The sequence below is a fragment of the Rhyacophila brunnea genome, unplaced genomic scaffold (genome assembly GCF_057557595.1).
Source record: "Rhyacophila brunnea isolate RB1 unplaced genomic scaffold, BYU_Rbru_1.0 scaffold_23, whole genome shotgun sequence".
Classification (NCBI taxonomy): Eukaryota; Metazoa; Arthropoda; class Insecta; order Trichoptera; family Rhyacophilidae; genus Rhyacophila; species Rhyacophila brunnea.
Window position 1 is genome coordinate 6,399,301 of NW_028232893.1, and position 20,675 is coordinate 6,419,975.

General features: G+C 34.5%; 2 protein-coding genes across 2 annotated transcripts; one reads left to right on the top strand and one right to left on the bottom strand.

Annotated features, from left to right (window-relative positions):
* The first annotated feature begins 999 nt into the window (after positions 1-999).
* On the top strand, positions 1,000-14,124 carry PPO2 (Prophenoloxidase 2). The gene is made up of 14 exons (XM_085950890.1): positions 1,000-1,049; positions 2,380-2,506; positions 3,480-3,672; positions 4,494-4,596; positions 4,734-4,854; positions 6,468-6,673; positions 7,264-7,392; positions 7,876-7,999; positions 8,187-8,351; positions 9,060-9,188; positions 9,815-9,996; positions 11,570-11,715; positions 12,328-12,563; positions 13,430-14,124. Exons 2-14 carry the CDS (start codon positions 2,399-2,401, stop codon positions 13,643-13,645), a joined length of 2,058 nt encoding a protein of 685 aa, XP_085807016.1. The 5' UTR covers positions 1,000-1,049; positions 2,380-2,398; the 3' UTR covers positions 13,646-14,124.
* Positions 14,125-15,729: 1,605 nt separating this feature from the next.
* Positions 15,730-20,321, bottom strand: Not10 (CCR4-NOT transcription complex subunit 10). The gene has a single exon (XM_085950489.1). The coding sequence runs from the start codon at positions 20,219-20,221 to the stop codon at positions 18,509-18,511; it is 1,713 nt and encodes a 570-aa protein (XP_085806615.1). The 5' UTR covers positions 20,222-20,321; the 3' UTR covers positions 15,730-18,508.
* Positions 20,322-20,675: the final 354 nt, after the last annotated feature.

Below are 20,675 nucleotides of genomic sequence, written 5' to 3' on the forward strand. Positions count from 1 at the left end.
ATGTTCTGTTTATTGTTCTATTAGTAACAATAATAATATATTCATTGACATGTTTTCTTATTAAAGTAAATGGGTAACGTTTTTAGTCATCTTTACACGATTTTAGAATTAATTGGCCCGTCGCCATCACGCAGCAAAGTGACGTGCTTCTGACTCGACGTTTTCTCAATGAATGCAAGCGAGTCCAAAATTTCGTCGCGTATACAGTTGAAAATTATTTGGCGTTTCACTGATGCGTCACCTTAATGGATTTAAAAAAATTAACCGATATTATTCACCTGACTAACTCAACTCAACTAACCAATGTATTCTTAATTGAACGAAAACATACCGAAACTATTATCGTTTGGTTTAGGCAAGGTTTAATAGATTTTTAAAAATTAATCAACACCATCTGTAAATTGTAGTCTTAAAAACAAATACGAATGACTGACAAAGTTTAATGTGCACTATTTATGTCGGATCTTAACAGCCTACCTCCACCCTTCGCCACTGGCCTCCACATTGTGGAGGTTGTATTAACAGATTTTTATTTTTACAAGAAATGGATGTTAGCCACTTGCTCTACATATTAGGTCCATACTCTGACTCCAAACTTACACTTAAAAACAATATGTGGATTTGCTAGCCCCAGGGCTCGATGACTTTATACACCGATACGTTACCATTGTGCGAGTCCATCTCTATACAAGAAGCTTTTCTTCAACACCTTTGATTATTATATTATTATTTACTTCCAATAGTTATTATAACGTAATCAAAGTTATTAGTCAAAATTGATAAAAGAGTTGCGTTATTAAAAAACCACATCTATTTGAAGATTTTTATTTACTTCATAATACAAAACCACAAATTTATAACGCTCCAAAATTATACATCAATTATTTCGAATTGGTTTTGCACACAACTTTTTTTCAAAAGGATTGTTTGTATTACTTAATGCACACATCACTGTGTGTTTTTAATTTCATTTATAAGAACAAACATTTACCTCAAATTATCATTGTTAGGTGTGCTTTCATCACAGCAACATTCTATTAAGCAACTAGGTAAGTTATTACTTAATTTATTAGTATTATAGTATTAAAAAATAATAATATAAACACACTTCATTTATCTTAATTAGTATACTAATTCATTTAGATATTTTAGATCTTCACTAAAATCAATAATCTCATTATAAGACATTAGTAAACAAGTTATAAATTAAGCTATTGATTATTACAAAGTCGTTAACTTCCATTTTTAATTTTCTTAATTTATTTAATATTGTCGGTGTTTTGTAAAAAGGGCGAATCAACCATTTTGGCGAAATCGAGATTTTAATTAAAAAACAATATGTACCTACCTCACTAGCTTTGTTGTATAAAAACGGCGAATTTGTATCTCCACAGGAAAGTATTTGAAAACGATAATCGTAATATCCACTTAGTGTTACGGATAAAAAGCGAATGTGACATATTAGGCATTTTAAAATATTACATTATAAAGCCTATAAAGACAGTATTCTTTCTAAGCTTTATTATAAACTTGTTAGACATTTATAATCATCCACAGGTAATTAATAAATAAATGTCAAAAGTTAAAAATCCTCCTGTAAAATAGCATTTTGGTTAATTCGCCCTTTTAGAAAACACCGATGATATAATTAAACCAGAGATTGATGCAAAATCGTTTATATTCATCTGCTGCCATTTTTTATAATTTACAACTGACTTATATTATAAGATTTTCTTATTATTCGCTTTTTCTAATTGAGGCTACTATTTGCAAACACGGCTCGTTCCCAAAAACATAATTTGCGGCAAAATGCAATAAACTCTTTTATAAACTAATTCGTATGATAAACTATTTTTTTTTATTCAACGAATAAGACGCAAGATTTGAGAATGTAACATTCTATATATTGATTATACATAATACATGAAATTAATGAAATCCCAATTAATTCATTTAGTGCTAACACCGCGACTGGCGCGTTTGGAGTTATTGGCCATTATATATAATTAACGTGTTATTTAAATGTGGTAATTAAAAGGTCGGTCAGCAGTGATTGTGTTAATTGCCATAAAAGCATTAAATAATTGATTAAAAATAATGCGACGTTTACATTAAATCTACTGATTAGAAAATATATTAGAATGCTTTAAGCAAGCTACCTACTGACACAAGTGTCGGTTAAGGCACTCACCCAACAAGCGGTAAATTCACGTTCAAATCCCTCTCATTCGAAGATTTTTGTATGGTATTTCCAATGAAGAGTACCACATTATTCAATGTATGTTTTCATTGAAAACCAATTTAGTTACATAACATATATTTATAATAGTAAATTTCTTTCACAAATGTTTTGTTGATTTAATATTGCATTTCTTTCAGTAAATCCAACCAAATCAAAATGGCTGACAAAAATAATCTTCTCCTGCTGTTCGATCGCCCCAGCGAGCCCGTCTTCGTGCCAAAGGGTGATGAGAAAGCTGTCTTTGAAGTCCCTGACATGTTCTTGGTGAGTCAATTAAACTATTCTAACACTTTATTTCAATCAGACTGAAAATGTGCCCGAATATAAAGTCACCTAAGTTTGACACTAGGCACCAGGGAACTCAGAAATAATGGGAACTGAAATACCTAACGGGTAAGGAGTAGCAGGTAACTGATCTCGAGTAAGGAATACTCCGGGATAAACTTAAACACGTGTCAAGAATACGTCATACGTCGAATACTGACAATTGCTCTTGGTTTAACGCATTGATGCTCATTTGATATTGTTTTATTACACACACTATTGCATGTGCATAATGCGTGTTTCATTTTCGTAGGACACTCGCACATAACCCTGCATCAAAATGTAGTGTATTGAATATTGCCTATCGGAATTCCATTTATTATCTGTTCTGTGCTAAATACAATATTATACACAATATATAACATCTAATATAGACACTTAGAGGATTAAAAATAGGTACCGAAAATCGTATGATGCCATTTATATACAACCCCTTATGTGTAGTATCTTCAGATAATGCGTCAATTTCATTGAGCTACTTTACGAGCTGTTTGTTGGCGAATTTAATAGCGGGCGATTCAGCTACTGCGATTGTGATGATGACACACAAAACTTTCCATTCGCTGAGAAGCCACAAGCCAGCGACTATTTTGACAAACGTAGTTCGTTTTTTTACCGGGAGGTTGCCACTGCGCTCTACTGCGCAGACGCAGTAGGCCCACACGCCAGCGTGCAGCGTGTAAAGTTGACCGGCTTTCAACTTTTCTCGGTAGAGTGTTTACAATCTGCTTGTTAGCTTGTTCGATGATGACACTGGGCGACTTTACAGGCAGTTTGTAAATTCACCAACAAGCAGCTCGTAAAGTAGCTCAATGTAATTGACGCATAACTTACTGTTTATCACTATCAGCTTGGTACTTATAACATTTTTCTATTTAGGTAACTAATGCGATGTTTGTCTTAATGTTTCCAGCCTGAAAAATACCGGCCAATCGGTAGCCAGCTGGCCAACAGGTTCGGAAATGATGCCGGAAAAACGATTCAAGTGCAGAATATTTCCATCCCCAACCTTGAGGTGCCGCTTCAACTGGGAAGAAGAGAAATCTTCTCACTCTTCATCCCCAAGCACAGGAAGATGGCGGCCAGGCTTATTGATATCTTCATGGGTAAGACGATAACTTTATTCTTTTTTTCAAGAGGGTTGCGTGAACAATGCCCAGGTTTATTAAAAAAATATTCATAAGCTATCATTCATTTTACATTGCGAATGCATTTGTAGCAAACATCAATATTTTCACCCACATATTCTAAAATTATAAGCATTTAAATCAAATTTCGTCAGCATTAGATTCACTTAGAAATAGTCAATTCTATAAATTATTATATTGTCATGATCAGTTTATGAAGTTGCAGAATAAGAATCAGGCTTTCATGAAATGATTGGATACGAAATGAATCATCAAATGACTTCTTAATATGGAAGATTGATTTACCATACAAGAATAGATTTTCGGCTTATTTAGAATATTAACGCATACATATTTTTTGACATTTCGTATAACAATTACGACCATTCATTGGTCAGCTTATTTGTATTAGGCGGTATGCAGCCAATGAGGTTATATATCGCTAATGCTCTGGTGAGCTTAAACTGATTGTGAACTCATTTAAGTCCTATTAGACCTATGGCCTAATGTCCATTAGACCTATGTATAGATTCAGCAGATTTTGCCAACATATTTAGATAAACAATCAAAAATATGTCAAATGCGTCTATATCGTTTATATCAGGAAATGAAAAGTAAAATTGCGAATATGAATAAGCCGCCATGTTTCGAATTCAAATCTACCAATTTAAAAAACATTGATTTTGATTTTGCTACTAAATCTACTGCTTTACTACATTAAAAATGTTATGCTGAAGTGATCAGAAACCGAAGATAATAACGTCAATTTTGTGTAAAAATTTTGCTTTTCTTTTTTTTAGGCATGCGTGACGTAGACGATCTACAGTCAATGGCTGTGTACTGCCGTGATCGCATTAACCCTTACATGTTCAATTACTGCTTGTCTGTGGCACTTTTACACAGGTAAGAAATTATACAATTAACAAACGATAACATTCTTCAAACGTGAAGACTACATGTAATTTTCTGGTTAAAGCAAAAACGAATTAATGCATCATTTTGTTTTCACTGCATTACGGTTAATGAAATTTTGTTTCCAGGGAAGATACTAAGGACCTTCCGTTGCCAAGTTTCATCCAGTCATTCCCTGACAAATATGTGGACAGCGCTGTTTTCTCCAGGGCTCGTGAAGAAGCCACCGTAGTTCCTGAAGGATCAAGGGTGAGCTGTCTTGATTGTCTAATAGCATTTAATCAAAATAGTTATAGCTATTTTTCGTAAGTTTTCTGACCATTTATAGTCATTTTAATATAGTTATTACTGATCTTTTGCAATAAAATCATGCAGATTTATTATCACGGTGCGAAAAAGTTACTTTATTCCACATAGTTATATCTATCAAATTATGGTACAGGATCCTATCATGGGCGTACAGGCAGAAGTCACTAACTCTAAATACACAGTTCTGAGTTAATCAATGTTTTGTGTTTTTGGTATTCTTAAAATGGTTGTAAAATCTTTATTTTTTGAGTTCTTCATTAGTTTTATTTTTTTATATGTTCAATAATCTTAAATCATGACTTGTGCCAGTCAAGCAGCATTACTTTTTCTATATAATGACATTAAAATCTTAATTTCGTCAAAACTGGAGTTAGTGACTTCTGCCTGTACGACAACGCTATGTCCTTTCCTGTTATTAATTTTTTACCTATTTAACCAAAAATTAATAAAAATTATTATTAATAAGGCGTGGTTGAAAATATTATTAAAATTTTTATTATATCCAACAGGTAAATTGTTATCATAAAATCAATTCGATAATTTGTTTTTTATCACTTGCCCATATCCGCTCTTGTTTCCTGTGGTCGGACAAATAACAGCACTCATTTATTATTAAAAAGGAAATTCCTTAAAGGAAGCCATGAACTTATAAGACTCTTTTGTGGTTTTATGTGACCAATATGATTATGTTTTCGTATTAAAATTGAACGATAATTCTTGTTTACACGTTTTATATAATGCATTTTAAACATGCCCAATGAAACTGAATTCGCATGTAAAGCAATAGATAGCCACGGATCTTGCAATATAATTTAGCATATTATATTTCTGTACCTGAGAGGTAGACTGTCTTATGTCCAAAGAGAACACTTTCAGGAAAACACAAATGAAGATTGTGCCCTTAAAATTAATGTACTTACGGCTTTATTGCTTTAAGAATTTCGGTTTTAGACTCAAAGTGTAAATCAGATTTGACAGATATGATAATTTCGGTTCAAAAGGTGTATCCACCTGACTCTTTTTCAGTAAAAGATATTGACTCTACACGGCTAGTCTGAATAGGTAACACATTAACATGTTTCTGTTAATTTTATTGCTCCAAAATAATACTGATATCAGTCGGAGCAATGCCATAAACAAGGCGGTTATCCGAAATAATTATTAGTACAGTTAACACATCTTACTTGATTCCAAATAATAAAAAAATAAGATTAGTAATATAAGTAAGATAATAAAATTAATCCAATTGGAGATTCTAATATGATGCATTTGGAATCAAGTAAGATGTGTTAACTGTGTTAGTCAACGACATTTAATTTCCCAGGATAATTAACTGCCTGAATACGACATAATATTATATTTATCACTTTTTTTATTGATTTTGGAGTAGTGATATGTACAGATTTAAAATTGGTCCCTTAACAAGTCTGAAATGTAGAGATAGGAGAAGGAAAGTATAGAACATACGATGGTGACAGAAATAACAAAAAAGAAAAGAAGATTGTGTCTGTATAGTATGTAATAATTCTAATATCTTTTAATCTCCGCTGCAGACTCCAATCATCATCCCCAAGGATTACACCGCGTCCGATTTAGATGAGGAGCACCGCGTTGCCTACTTCCGTGAGGATATGGGCATCAATCTTCACCATTGGCATTGGCATTTGGTGTACCCCTTCGATGCCACCAACCGCGCCATCGTGGACAAGGACAGGAGAGGAGAACTCTTCTATTACATGCATCAACAGATTGTTGCCAGGTATTAATCAACTCAATTAACTTATAATTGATACATGAGACAATAATTAGAATCAGGATTAGGTACCTACCTAATGTAGAGAATGTAGTTTTACTATAACGAATACATACTGATATAAACTAAGTACATATTTCACAAGATTAGCAATGAGAAACGTGTTTTATAAAACATAAATTAGATGCATGCATTCCAGTCATTTGCATTGAATTGTAACAGACTGCTGATTTTTAAAAGAAAAAAAAGCAGTTTTAATATAATATAATATGTACTTCTTAAAATATGGCTTCAGTAGTTCTCTGCATATATTTTACTTCAACAATTCATTAGACAGCTAATTAAATATTAACAAACACATTCTATAAGAAAACAATGCCAAATTAAAAAAAGGATAATCGGTAAAATGGTTTACTAATTAATAATTAAATTAAAATTATTATCTTTGGATACTAACTAGACTTCTTTTGTTGAGAATATCACTTGTAAAAAGTTTTCATTGTATTTTTATTTCAAATGCACTATGCTAACATCATTAATGAACTCGGAATGTTTATTTAATATGCCAAATATATATGCCGAATGTTTTCTTACAGATACAACTTTGAACGATTCAGCAACAATCTGGCTCGCGTCAAGCGTTTTAACAACCTGCGAGACCCAATCACGGAAGGCTACTTCCCCAAGATGGACTCCCTCGTTGCCAGCAGGGCTTGGCCACCAAGGTAAGCATTATACATTACCAAGCATGTATTACTTAAATTTTTTGATTATGGCGGCTTTTATAATGTCTTTAAAAGTGACTTCCCATTGCGTCTAAAATACAAAGTTATCATTCTGTGATCACATTGGCATGTGAAGCATGGATTCTCAGTAAACGAGAGATTTACAAACCAGAGACATAAGGTCAAAAAACGAAATAATTTGATAAAGATACTTGGAAAAAATCTTAAATAGAAACAAGCAAGTAAATAATTCAAGAAAACGATAATCGCTGGGAAGACATAGTCATTTATTGGTACTCAAAAGGTAGAAAGTCTTTGAAAAGGAAGACCTATAAGGTGTAGAACTATCTAGCAAACTCAACGCACATGCCCAAGGACAATGGAATTAAATCGGACAGGTCTTAATTCAGCAGTGGATTGATCCACAATGCTGCTGATGATAACAACACGTTTGTTTTTAAATTGTGCGTCTATCTTTTCTAGGTTCGTCAACACCCGTCTGAGTGATATTAACCGCTCCGTAGACCAGATCAGAATTGATTTGACCGACATGGAACAATGGAGAGACCGATTCCGGGCTGCTGTGGAACAAGGATTCGTAACCGATGTAAGAATAAACCTTTCGTCTTGCAATTCAATGCTTTCTTTAGAAAAAAAAAATGATATTCATGCTGATACAACCGATGGTTTGCGCAAATGGCTAACAAACATTCTTTGTTAAAATGCCTCTCAAGATAATGTATATTAACGTAATTCAACTATTAAAGAATGATTGTTATTTTATTTTATTTCAGAGCAATAACCGCCGTGTGCAACTGACAGAACAGGGCGGTATCGATACACTCGGAAACATCATGGAAGCGTCAAGTTTGAGCGTCAACCGAGGATTCTACGGTGACTTCCACAACATGGGACATGTCTTCATTGCTCTGTCTCACGACCCTGACCACAGACATCTTGTAAGTTTTCTAACATACTAAAACACCTCGAATCCAAAATAATTCTTAGTCAACTGTTGAAGATTGGCTATTACTAATTACCCGCTATCTTTTGTTAGTGGTTCTAGTTACCTTAATTTAATACACTTAAACCGATAGCCAAAATTATAACGCAAATCGATAAGCATTTCATGTAACAACTACTAGTTTAAATCGTTGTAATTTTGTAAGATGTCCGTAGCTTAATTGGAAAAGCATACTGGTGCGAATCTAACAGATACAGGTTAAAGTCATATGTGTCATATTTTCTACAAAATGATTTTTTCTAATATGTATATGCATGAGATGTTTTCAAATTATGTATATTCGATATATAGAATGTTACATTCTCAAATCTTGTGTCTTATTCGTTGAATAAAAGAAATAGTTTATTAAATTCCTATAATTATTAATTTTATAATCATCTCACTTTAAGGATGTCACAATAATTAAATGTGGTAGATCGCAAGACCTGACATTTTTTTTTAAAAGTAGCATCTATACCGCTCATTAATTTAAATGAAAAATCACAAAAAATCGCACATTATATTACATATATATATATTATAACAGGTCAAAAATTGCCATTTTTCAATGTGCCAACGAACAGAATATTGAATTTTGTACATATCGGTGTGGCTAAGCCATTTATCAGAGACAGTGGATGATGACGATATATTGTTTTCATAGGAAACCTTCAGCGTCATGGGAGACTCCGCCACAGCCATGAGAGATCCGGTCTTTTACAGGTGGCACGCCTTCATCGATGACATGTTCCAGCTCCACAAGGGATCATTGCCAAGATATACTGTTGCCAGGGTATGATTGTCCACATTAAAAACATTAATTTTATTAGGGTCACTTGCTATGTGCAGTAACGTCAATAATGAAGTATTTTAAGAAATGCACCTGGAAAGCGAGATACCATATATAATGGATCATTTATTTTGATGCCAAAAGGCGAAACCTAGGGTGCTAAACCAATCTAAAAATAATGAAAAAGTATAAAAAATTTTACATACTTTAATTGCTGCCTAATCAAAATATCAATTTGCCTATGGAGTCCCGACTCATGTAGTGAAATAAATAATTGTGTTGGGTTTTTCATGGGTACATGTTTATAGCTACAATAGTATATCGTCACCTTACTATTAAAACCTTGTAAGTCTGTTTGAGAAGAATGTTGAGGGGAAGAAAAAAACGTAATAAAAACAATATTTTAAACACTTCTCACACTGGTTGTGAAATACGAGGTCTTAATTTCATGTTTGAGACCACGAGACTTACGAGTTTTTAAAATTTGTTGATAGACGGACAGCATACTACATTAGAAAACCGAGGTTTTGATATGATTTAAAATATTTTTTTGTTTAAATTTTGTCGAACAAACTTAATTTTTCCATAAAATCGATATAAAAATGACATGAATTGATTTTTGTCCATAGTTGGACTACCCCGGAATAACCGTCGGTGGCATTGAGATAAGCGTCAACGGAGGAGGTAGCAACCAGCTGCAGACATTCTGGCAGCAGAGCGACATCGATCTCTCCCGAGGAATGGACTTCACACCCAGAGGTGCCGTGTTTGCCCGCTTCACCCATTTGCAACATCAACCATTCTCTTACAAGTAAGAAACCAGTGATTTATTAGAACATCCGTGGACATTGTACATTTTTAAAGATATTTCCAACGAAAATATAAGTGAAACTAGGTGTTTTGATCTCCATTTTATGGCAACTGTATACAAAGAATTCTCATCATCACTGTGAACCAGTGATTCCTAACCTTTTTTGTTTGGCAGAACCACCTTTGGGTCTTTTTTTTAAATCTCGCAGAACCCTCACTAGGCTGACTGATAGTAGAGATAAAGGTGATAAATTTCAACTGAAAATTTCACTCCTTACTTATTACCTATTACAATTTCTGCACTGATATCTGTATACTTATGCTATGTGCTACAAAATATTCACCGGATATTAGTGCCACAGGTAAAAAATTTGTAATTATTTGTATTCCTTCCTTAATTTGCTTCACTATTAGAATGTCTTGCCCTAAGCAACGCACGACCAGCCTATCGGCATAGTATGTCACTGCCAGTAGGGTTAGTAAACAATAATTAATAGGTATCTATGTATTAAAAAATTAGTTAAAAACTCCGAGTAATAATATAAAGAGTGTGTATTGTTCAGCTATATGAAGCCGTGTTTCTTGCGTGTAACGTACAGTAGAACCTCAATTTTATTATTATTAACTTAACTATGAAACGTTATATCATTATGTAGCTTCTCAGTACAGCTACCAAATTTAAACACAACATAGTTATCCATATTTTATATTAAATTAACTAAAAATAATTACCACACTTAATATTTAACAGAAAAACAATAAATTTCAGCAATACGTACTAGCAGTTTTTGAATGAATTGTCATTCAAACCAATATTTACCGGTGAAAAAAATATTTAATTCAGCTGTAGAAATTCTATCTTACTCTAACGCATATTGCGGAGAATATAAGCGTGCCGAAAGCTTTCTCACTTGCTCTTATGGTTCGATTTTGTTCAGGCCTTGGTTATTTTTTAATACAAATGAATTTCTGTTCCTTCCAATATATAGCTGTTAGAAAATTCTTTCCTCAAGTAGAATTTGCTCTAGTTCAATAATAACTATGATGCAATACCTAAACCTAAACAAGCCCAAGTTTTCGAATACGAAGTACATTGGTTATAATATGTAGGTCACGATAAACCTTACTTTTAGCTTATTTCCAAAACGGTTTCAAGACGTGCATAGGTACCTTTTGGGTGAGATTTTGCAAATTCTCGCAGAGCACCAGGGTTCCACAGAACCCGATAGGGAATCATTTTTTTTTTTTTTTTTCGACCATGTCCGATCCTAATAGGATCATATGGGCCTCCACAGAGTAGAGGTTTTTGTATTAACAGATTTTTTTTACGAGAAATGGATGTCAGCCACTTGCTCAACCTATTAGGTCCATACCCTGACTCACACACTTCTTACTTCTCATAAAATACTCATGAGTTACATTATCTTCATGACACATTTGTACCTCTACAAAATAATAATTCATTTATATATTGTCGTGTCTATAATGATTCGAATGCTTGATGTAGTACATTTGAGTGTCGACCAGTAATTTCTGTTTGAAACATTGAAATAAGAAACAATTTTTTTTAACAGCATCAACGTGAACAATGGTACCGGAGCTGAAACAAGGGGAACAGTCCGCATATTCATGGCGCCCAAGAATGACGAGAGGGGAACTCCCATGCAGCTCCGTGACCAGCGCCATCTTATGATTGAACTCGACAAGTTCGCCACCACACGTATGTTTTCAATTACTCTAATGCTGATATCTATTAATTGACAGTTTAAATTTGTTTGCAAAGCAAGGCTAGTTTTTACAATTCAATGCAGTTAAAATGATAGATATTTTTAATATTAAACCAAATTGATTTAATCATGACACCAATACTTTAAACTCGTTATTGTCATAGTAATTGGTTATATCCAGGGAATATCCTTGCATTTTATTGCCTGACCATTACCAAAGCTGGCTTTAAAGTCTTATGGCTATATCCGACTAGAACACTATTTTTTGATAAGAATAAAATAAAAGTTTTTAAATTGGTTACATCAGAAATTGTAAAGTACAATTGGAGCACTTAATAATAAAAGTATTTTCTATAAGAGTAAGTTCCTTTGAATTAATAAAACATAGTGAGTTTTTAAATGCCATTATCGTTTCTCAGCTTGGTTATTAATATAACCACAATGGTTGCAGCTGTATGCTTTTGCTATGATCATTAAGAAGATTTTTGCAATTTAAAAAGGATTCAAAAACTATGTTTATAATAATTTTTCATTATAGTACCGAACCGTTATCCATTACATAATATTTTGGGCTGATAATACAATATTGAATGTTTTCATTCCAGTCCAACCGGGAGCGAACCAGATCACCCGTCGATCTGATGAATCTTCAGTGACTATTCCATTCGAGAGGTCATTCAGGAACCTGGATCTGAACCGACCGGCCGTCGACTCCGCAGCTGAGGCTCAGTTCAACTTCTGCGGCTGCGGCTGGCCCAACCACATGCTCATCCCCAAGGGAACTCCCCAGGGTATGCCCGCCGAGCTCTTCGTCATGGTCTCCAACTATACTGACGATAGGGTGATTATATTATGTTTTTAATTAATTATAATAATCATTAAAACATGAATGAGTCTGGCTAAAAAAGATATTGAATCAGATAAAATATTATTGACAGTTAGGGATCAAATCTATTGGTCAGTGGCGGGGCAGTGTGCAGGGCATGGTGAAATAACCTGTATTTTCTAGGTCCCATTTTAAAACGTAAATACAATTGATATAAGTATCTTTAAAAATAATATTAAGTAATTTGAAGTGTTACTTTGACAATAATATTTGAGACAAAACAAAATTTTCTTTCCCAATTTATTATTAAACGTCCTAAAATAAGTATTACTTATAACCTGTTTACACGTATAGATTTACTGCTGACAGTACATATTATTGCGGCCATAACAAGAAAATGCACGTATAAACATGTATTATCGTGCAGTTGCAAGAATGCATGCATGGATCAAGAAAGTTCAGAAGCTTATGAATTTTCACGCAATAATTGGTTAATAATTAGAACGGTAGTGGCGAACCTGCCGGATGAAATACGAAAAACTACACAGCACAGAACATTTTAACATTTACCGATTATCTACAAACCTGTCAAATAGCAGCATACAATGACAACATCACATCTGGCTTACACTTTGAGATTGGAGAGACAGTCAGCACTTTTACGTGTAAACATTTATTATCGTGATAGTTTAAAATACACACTATTGGTGCAAGTAAATCCATGCACGTGGACAAGAGCAATAACTCCACAAACAAACCTACAATTTATTAATACTATAAAGGGGGCTAGACGCCAGAAGTTTGGCTACGGATTAATCAACAGTATTTATTGAATGATATATTTTATTTTTTCAAGTAAATAAATCCTTTTCTGTTTACAGGTTGAACAAGAACTCGTCGGCACTTGCAACGATGCCGACAGTTATTGCGGTATCCGCGACAGGCTTTACCCCGACAAGAGGTCCATGGGATATCCGTTCGACAGGATGCCCAGAGAAGGCGCCGAAACCCTGGCTGAATTCCTCACCGGCAACATGGCAATGCAAGATGTCACCATTACGTTCACCGACCGCACTGTTCAGAGGACAAACAACTAAAACCATTGAAAATCCAATTAAGTATTTGAAAAAAGAACTGATTCAAAGAATAATAGACAATTTAAAAAATAGCATTCTTACTTATTCCTTTTTCTTTTTATAGCAATAGTGTATTGCCGGATTATTAATATACCTTCTATTATGTTATTTTTTTTTAAATAACACTTGATCCACTGACGGGGATGTTAAGAATGATATAATTAGAGTGGCAATAGCTTTTTAAAATGGTAAATGCAAATGATTAATTTTATTTATAATTAAGTTTATTGTATTATATGTTTAGGTAATCTCAGATTTGTATATAATTTGTATAGTACATAATATATAGATATATTTAGTTAGTCTTATTATTTTTACCACATAGCGATTGCAATTATTCACTGCAATAAATATTTATTTTACTTGTATGTTTAAATTATTGAATTATGTGAATTTTATTGTGCTTATGAAGATATCGAATAAAAACCAGTTGAATTAACTTTATCTGCTTATTTATTACCCCAATCTTTAAAACAATATTATTGTATTATGTAATAAGTAAGACTTTTTAATGTCAATGCCCCTTATTTTCATGCCTTTAGCGGGTGTTCAATCGAGAGCAACCATTTGGACGAATGCCTAACCACCATTCCTCATAAAAAACCTCTCTTAATAAAACCTTCACCCATGAGTGGATAAATATACAGTAATCAATAATATTTGGCCTCCAAGCTCTGTCAGCTTGGTTTTATAGAATCTCCGACTTGCTTATGTGGCGAATTGCAAGATGCCGATCACATCCTCTAGGAGTGTTTCCATACGTCAATTGGAAGGGAAAAGCTTCTTAAGTCGGTCCGACCGTCAGTTGGACCGGTCGGCCATTGCGACTAGGTATCTACGAGGGAAAATTTCTCAGCCTTTAAAAAGTCTGCGGCATTTTACGGAGAGCGAGTTTTTTTCTCATCGACAATTCGAGGGCTTAGTGTCAAACAACACTATCTACAAAAGTGCAACTTTACAGGAGAGCCAAAAAACGTTATTTTAGTTTCTTGTAACTTAACAAGGAAAATGTTTATTTAAAACCTAATGTTAATATTTTATAATTTATTGTACATTTATCTTGCTTATGATGATGTTAAAATTTATAGGGATAGTTTAAAAAAAATATGAAAACAAGGGTAACTTATGTAGTTAGCTTTAATCTTTACTGACGATTTAATAAGAAATTAGAAAAGATTGACATAACGTTGTTTGACTATCATGTAGCTGTAAATGTAAAATAACGTTATCTCAAAAAAAAAAAAAAAAATACTTTTTTGTAGATAACGTGGTCTGACTTTAAGCACTCGAATTGATCGTTAATACATTATGTTTAGAAAATTAATACTATGTTTATTTTGATTTCTACATTTCGAAATGTGAATTTTGGCCAGTTTTTTCGACGGTCTGGCATAATGCATTCTTTACCAGTTACCCGGCAGTGAAAATGATTTACTTATATACTAACGATACAACTTGGTACGCCAATTTGCACTAAATGTCAGTGAACAGGGCAAGGTATACTATGCTCAGTGAAAAGGCACCGCCAATCCGTTTCAAATGTCATAATATCCTTAAGCTGAACACGTCCTCGGGGAATTCCCGCTGATGGGATCCGACTGAGCAGAGCTGTTTGCCAGGGTCCGTCCACACGCGGGCCCGATTAGCCACGCCGACTTGATATCGACCAAGGCCAACTTGGAGGCATTTGAAAAATTTGCTGTCATATGGAGGACGGAATAATTCCGATACCTCTTTGGATTCATCGCTTTCAACTCCTTCCTGACTTCGGAAAATTTTCATATTTCAATAAGCACCAAGGTGCATGGTTGCTACATCAGTCCCATGCAGCTTCGTTTCGGGACAAGGAGATGTGGCACTAAAATCTTTTCATTCTGACACGTTTATAGCGTCATTGAAGGTGGCCTGCACAAATTGCGGCTGCATATACATGGCAGGTGGAGATGGGGTAATTTAAATCATTATCCTTACATCTCCTTCTCACAAATCACCATGATTGACATTATTTTATATTCAATAAAACCCACATGTAAATAAATGTTTAAATATTTTATTAAAACCTAAAAACAGAAAGGTGTTGCTAGGTATAATTAAATTTTACTAAATTAACATTGAGTCTATCAATATTTTTATTTGATGTCAACAGTGTTGACCGATAATATTATGACATATGTACCATTTTCTTCCATTCTAAACGCAACAAGGTATTAATAAGAATGATTACTCAGTTACAGGGAACTAGCTTACCCTACTGGATGTGATATAACAGGGTACGGATCTCAAGTGTGGCAAAATATGGGATTAACTTAAACATGTGTTAAATAATACGTTATTTTCAATATTTGAGGACAGTCGGCGCGCTTTGTTTTACTTGGGTTTATGGCCTGACCGTAATAAAGTACCCTGCTTCAAATCCAGGTCCAATGGCGATGGCTTTTACATATCTATTTTATTAATCTGTTCGGTGCTCAGCAATGTCGGCAGTAGTGGCAGAATAGTGTGAAACCGTGGGTGCGGGTTCAAACCCCGAGTATAGCAAAAGTCACATGTTGTTTTACAATGAGTGTCATACAAGGGCAACGCTGTAATTTTAACTATCATTTCCCATAAAAAACTATGACAACATATCATCGCCTTGGGATTGATTTGTCGAAAGCTCCATTTATGGCGAAATTGAGTTTTTAATACAGTTCAATTTCTGTTGTATAAACGCATCGAAATCATTAAAAAAACAGAGATATTTTTTTAAATATCCACGGTACAAAATAATCATTCCATGCTGGTTTGTCTAATGTATGGACATTTTACAAACCAGCACAGAACAATATTTTAAAGAAAAATCTATGCAAAAGACCTTTCGAGTGTCGAAAATCCAAACACCGCTGGGGGTATATTTGTATATGACAGTGGCGAAGGGTGGAGGTAGGCTGTTAAGATTCGCTATAAATAGTGCACACTAAGCTATGTTAGTCATATGTATTTGTTTTTATTGAATTAAGACTACAATTTACAGATGGTGTTAGTTAGTTTTTAAAAATCAATTAAACTCTGCCTAAACGAAACCATAATAGATTTGGTCTAATTTGGGCAATACGACAAAATTGTGCACAATTTTTCACTCATAGTTATTTGTTTTCGTTGGATTAAAACTACATATTACACATATTGTTGGTTCATTTTTTTAATTCATTAAGTCCTGCGTAAATCAAACTATAATAAATAAAAAATATTATTCTATCTATAAAATGCTCAAAGTTATGTATGATTTAATTGCATAATTTTAGATATTTTATAGATAGACGTGTATTTTTTGACTATTATCTATTATGGCTTGGTTTTTCAGGGTTTAATTGATTTTTTTAAATCTAACCAACATTATCTGTAAATTGTAGTCTTATTTTAATGAAAACAAATATGTATGTCTGAAAAAGTTTAATGTGCACTATTTATGGCGGATCTTAACAGCCTACCTCCACCCTTCGCCACTGGTATATGACGCTTACGTATATAATATTATAACTCAATTAATTTAAATATTTTCTGCCACTCTGTAGTTTATGATGACTAGGATTTAAAAGTACGGTTCGAATTGTCTAATCTCCACAGTTCGGAGCGATCGCTGCTTAAGTGCAGTATCTGCTGTTAAATAAATACAAATTCTTCTGAATTAAAAGAGTAATATCGTAGGATTAGTCTTTTAATATATTCGAACGTAATGTATCTCTCACTATGTAAAATAAATAATCATAAGTGATCTTCAAGCATTGAAATATAAGGTAATGAACTTTGTTTTTCGTCTTTCATTAAGGCCATGCATTAGTTGAGGCACGGTCTAAAAAGATCGTTGCTAGGCGATGTGCGGATTGCGGGTCGCGGGTGCAAAAGACGCCTGTCAAACGAAATATTATTTCTCATATAAATCCAACATACGTCCATTTTATGTTCTGTTTATTATTCTATTAGTAACAATAATAATATATTCATTGACATGTTTTCTTTTTAAAGTAAATGGGTAACGTTTTTAGTCATCTTTACACGATTTTAGAATTAATTGGCCCGTCGCCATCACGCAGCAAAGTGACGTATGTCTGACTCGACGTTCTCTCAATGAATGCGAAGCGAGTACAAAATTTCGTCGCGCGTACAGTTGAAAATTATTTGGCGTTTCACTGATGCGTCACCTTAAATTGTCGCTTTCATCAAACCTATCCTAAGGCAACGAATTACGACTAATTAAATGTTAAAATCTGTTGGTCTACATTTGAATTCTATCGATTGGATAAAATTCTCAGTATTTTTTGAATGTGTATCTAGAATAGAAGAGTTCGCTCCAGATAGACAGATTAACTCGAGAATACCACGGGTTTCCTGGAGGGATGGAGCCAAGCCGTTAAGAAGGATGTCAGACGGCCAAATCATCCGGGTCACGATTCAGTGATGAGATCCCGACGAAGAAGTATTTAGAATTAGGCTTGTACATTCGTAATGTTCTACCTTTTTTACATTCCCTGAATAGGATTCGAGTGATTGACTACTAATCTTAGTAAAAAATCTGTGAGTGAAATGTTTAATCTTCTTGCAGGGAAAGTGCGGTACACTACGAAAATCCAAATACTAAATCGACAAATGAAAATTCAAAATCAAATAATTGTTAAACCGACTGGGGGTTAGGACCTAGGGTCTCTTCCGTGTAACTGATTGCATTGCATAACTGGCTGACATGAGTATTTTAGCAAATCTTACCAAATCTTTCGTTATCAAACCAATTTTCAATACTCACATGGCGATTAGTATGGCAGATCACAATATTAAATAGAACACATATCACTGGTAAGGGACTTGAGTGAATTTCCTTAATATCATCCGACAATTGTCCACGTTTCCGGCGCAAGTTTCAAGATACAACTGCAGAGGTAGCGCCTGCGTGGAGTTGGTTTGATGGACGATGTCCCTGGCCGTGTTGAGGTCACCTCGGAGAGCGTAACACACCGCTCCATTCATACAGAAGGCGATATGGATGGCTTCTTGTGCGGCTGGGTTTGTTTTAGTTAAATGGTATACAGTCGTCGGGTTTAGATGATCGATAGCTTCCGATATCCTATCTAAAGATATCAGTGACTCCGCTGCGTACAAATGAGCTAACGCTCGCTGTACAGGACTGACGGAACGAGATAATAAAGCTGTACAGTGCTGCAACGCTGTTACTGGATCACTTAATCGTAATGACACGAAACTATATAAAAGAAGTACTGACGATCGAAGACTGGAGTATTGTTTAAAGTTCATCGGAGAGCTGGGGGCCGCTTGGAATATAAGCTGGTCGGTGTCTTTCGGTGGGTCGATCGATGGCAATAGAGTGACGGAATTCATTAAACATAACGCAGCGAATTCGAGCGATAACGTAGGAATCGCGTATGATTCTCCTGATATAGTATATCGATCGTGGCTTATATTACTTGGTAATAGTTTGGCATGTGGTCCGGAGCCTATTTTACGGAGTACCGTCTCTTGCCGGTTAGTTTTGTTGTAATTACTGACGCAGCATTCGGCGATTCGTAACCAGATACGAGGATTGTTTGGAAAATGCCTCGCGGCTTCTACTAAACAGTCAAAAGCGTCTTCTGGTCTGTTCGCTTTCAAAAGCGCTATTCCGAGATTAAAAATATAAATCGGTCGATCTCTCGGAGACATCAGTTTGATTGCATTTTCCCCATCCGCAGATTTAATATGTTCCTTAAGCGCCTGTTGCATGTATTTGACTGATAAATTCGGTTTATTCATTGCTGAATATAAAACACCTAGATTATTATTTATGGGCGCCCATAGATCGTCGCCATCTGGTTTTTTATTGACCACATCCGGAAGTTGCTTATGGCGTCCCAGCGTCTCGACAGCTCCTTGAAAATCTCCATTAATATACTGTTGGTGCGCTATCAGAAACAGCCATTCGACCGAAGGTATAATCGGGGGCGTTAACATTTGTTTTCGGCACATTAAAGTTGATCTAAGTTTGAGTCGTTTCATCAAATCAACGAATTCCGGCGGCTTGCTATGAAAGAGGTTACTTGCTTGCTCTCCGAAGTACGTCACTTTATCAGGCATCCGTCTACAAAGACAGACTTCCATAAACAAAAGAACGATACTACACGATAAACTGGTGTCTTTTATTTGATCTTTGAAGGTGAACAGCTTCTCTAAAATATTATAGGCTTGAGCATAATGTCTGGTATGATATAGCAGCACAGAATAACTGTAATAAATTGCTGTGTCTGCAGAAGATTTTATTTCTACAGCGTTGACAGACGGCCACAACTGTCCGGTAATTTGTATCAATTCCTTTCGAAACGCGTCGTCGTTTTTGAAATTGCTCATATAGAATTCTGTCACGGCTCGGTTAAATGTCAATTGTTTGTTTTGCTTCACCAGAGTTGATAATTCAGTCAAATGTTTGATGCAGTCTTCATATTTCCCGGCTGTGAATTCGCCCAGGGCACGCTCGGCGGGGTCGTAACTGCTTGCTTGATTTTGTTCGGCCATTGTTTTAACTTGATGATTTTGTAAAATATACGATGTTTTATATAAATTTGTGCAATTTATGTATCCATAAGGATTAGAGCTCAGAATTGACAGTTCGATTTTATCATGAACTTTTGTCTATGGAATTATTAAACGTAGAGTTTGGGTTATTATAGTATTGCTATATGATAATTATAATCAATTTTCACTTTATGTAACGAATTTGTGTAGGTTTATAAATTCAATATTCAATTTACCTTCATGAAATTCACATCTGGCGCCTGAATAAAACACACTCAACCAAAGAGATTGGACTCCTCTTGGAGTCTACAATCTCTTTGCACACAACACATTAGTATTGATCAATAAACATAAGAAAGACTTTTGATGACGTACTTATCTACCTATCTAATAATTTATTTTAGCATTTAAAAAATTAATATAGCTTTACACAATTAACAGGGAAAATAGATTC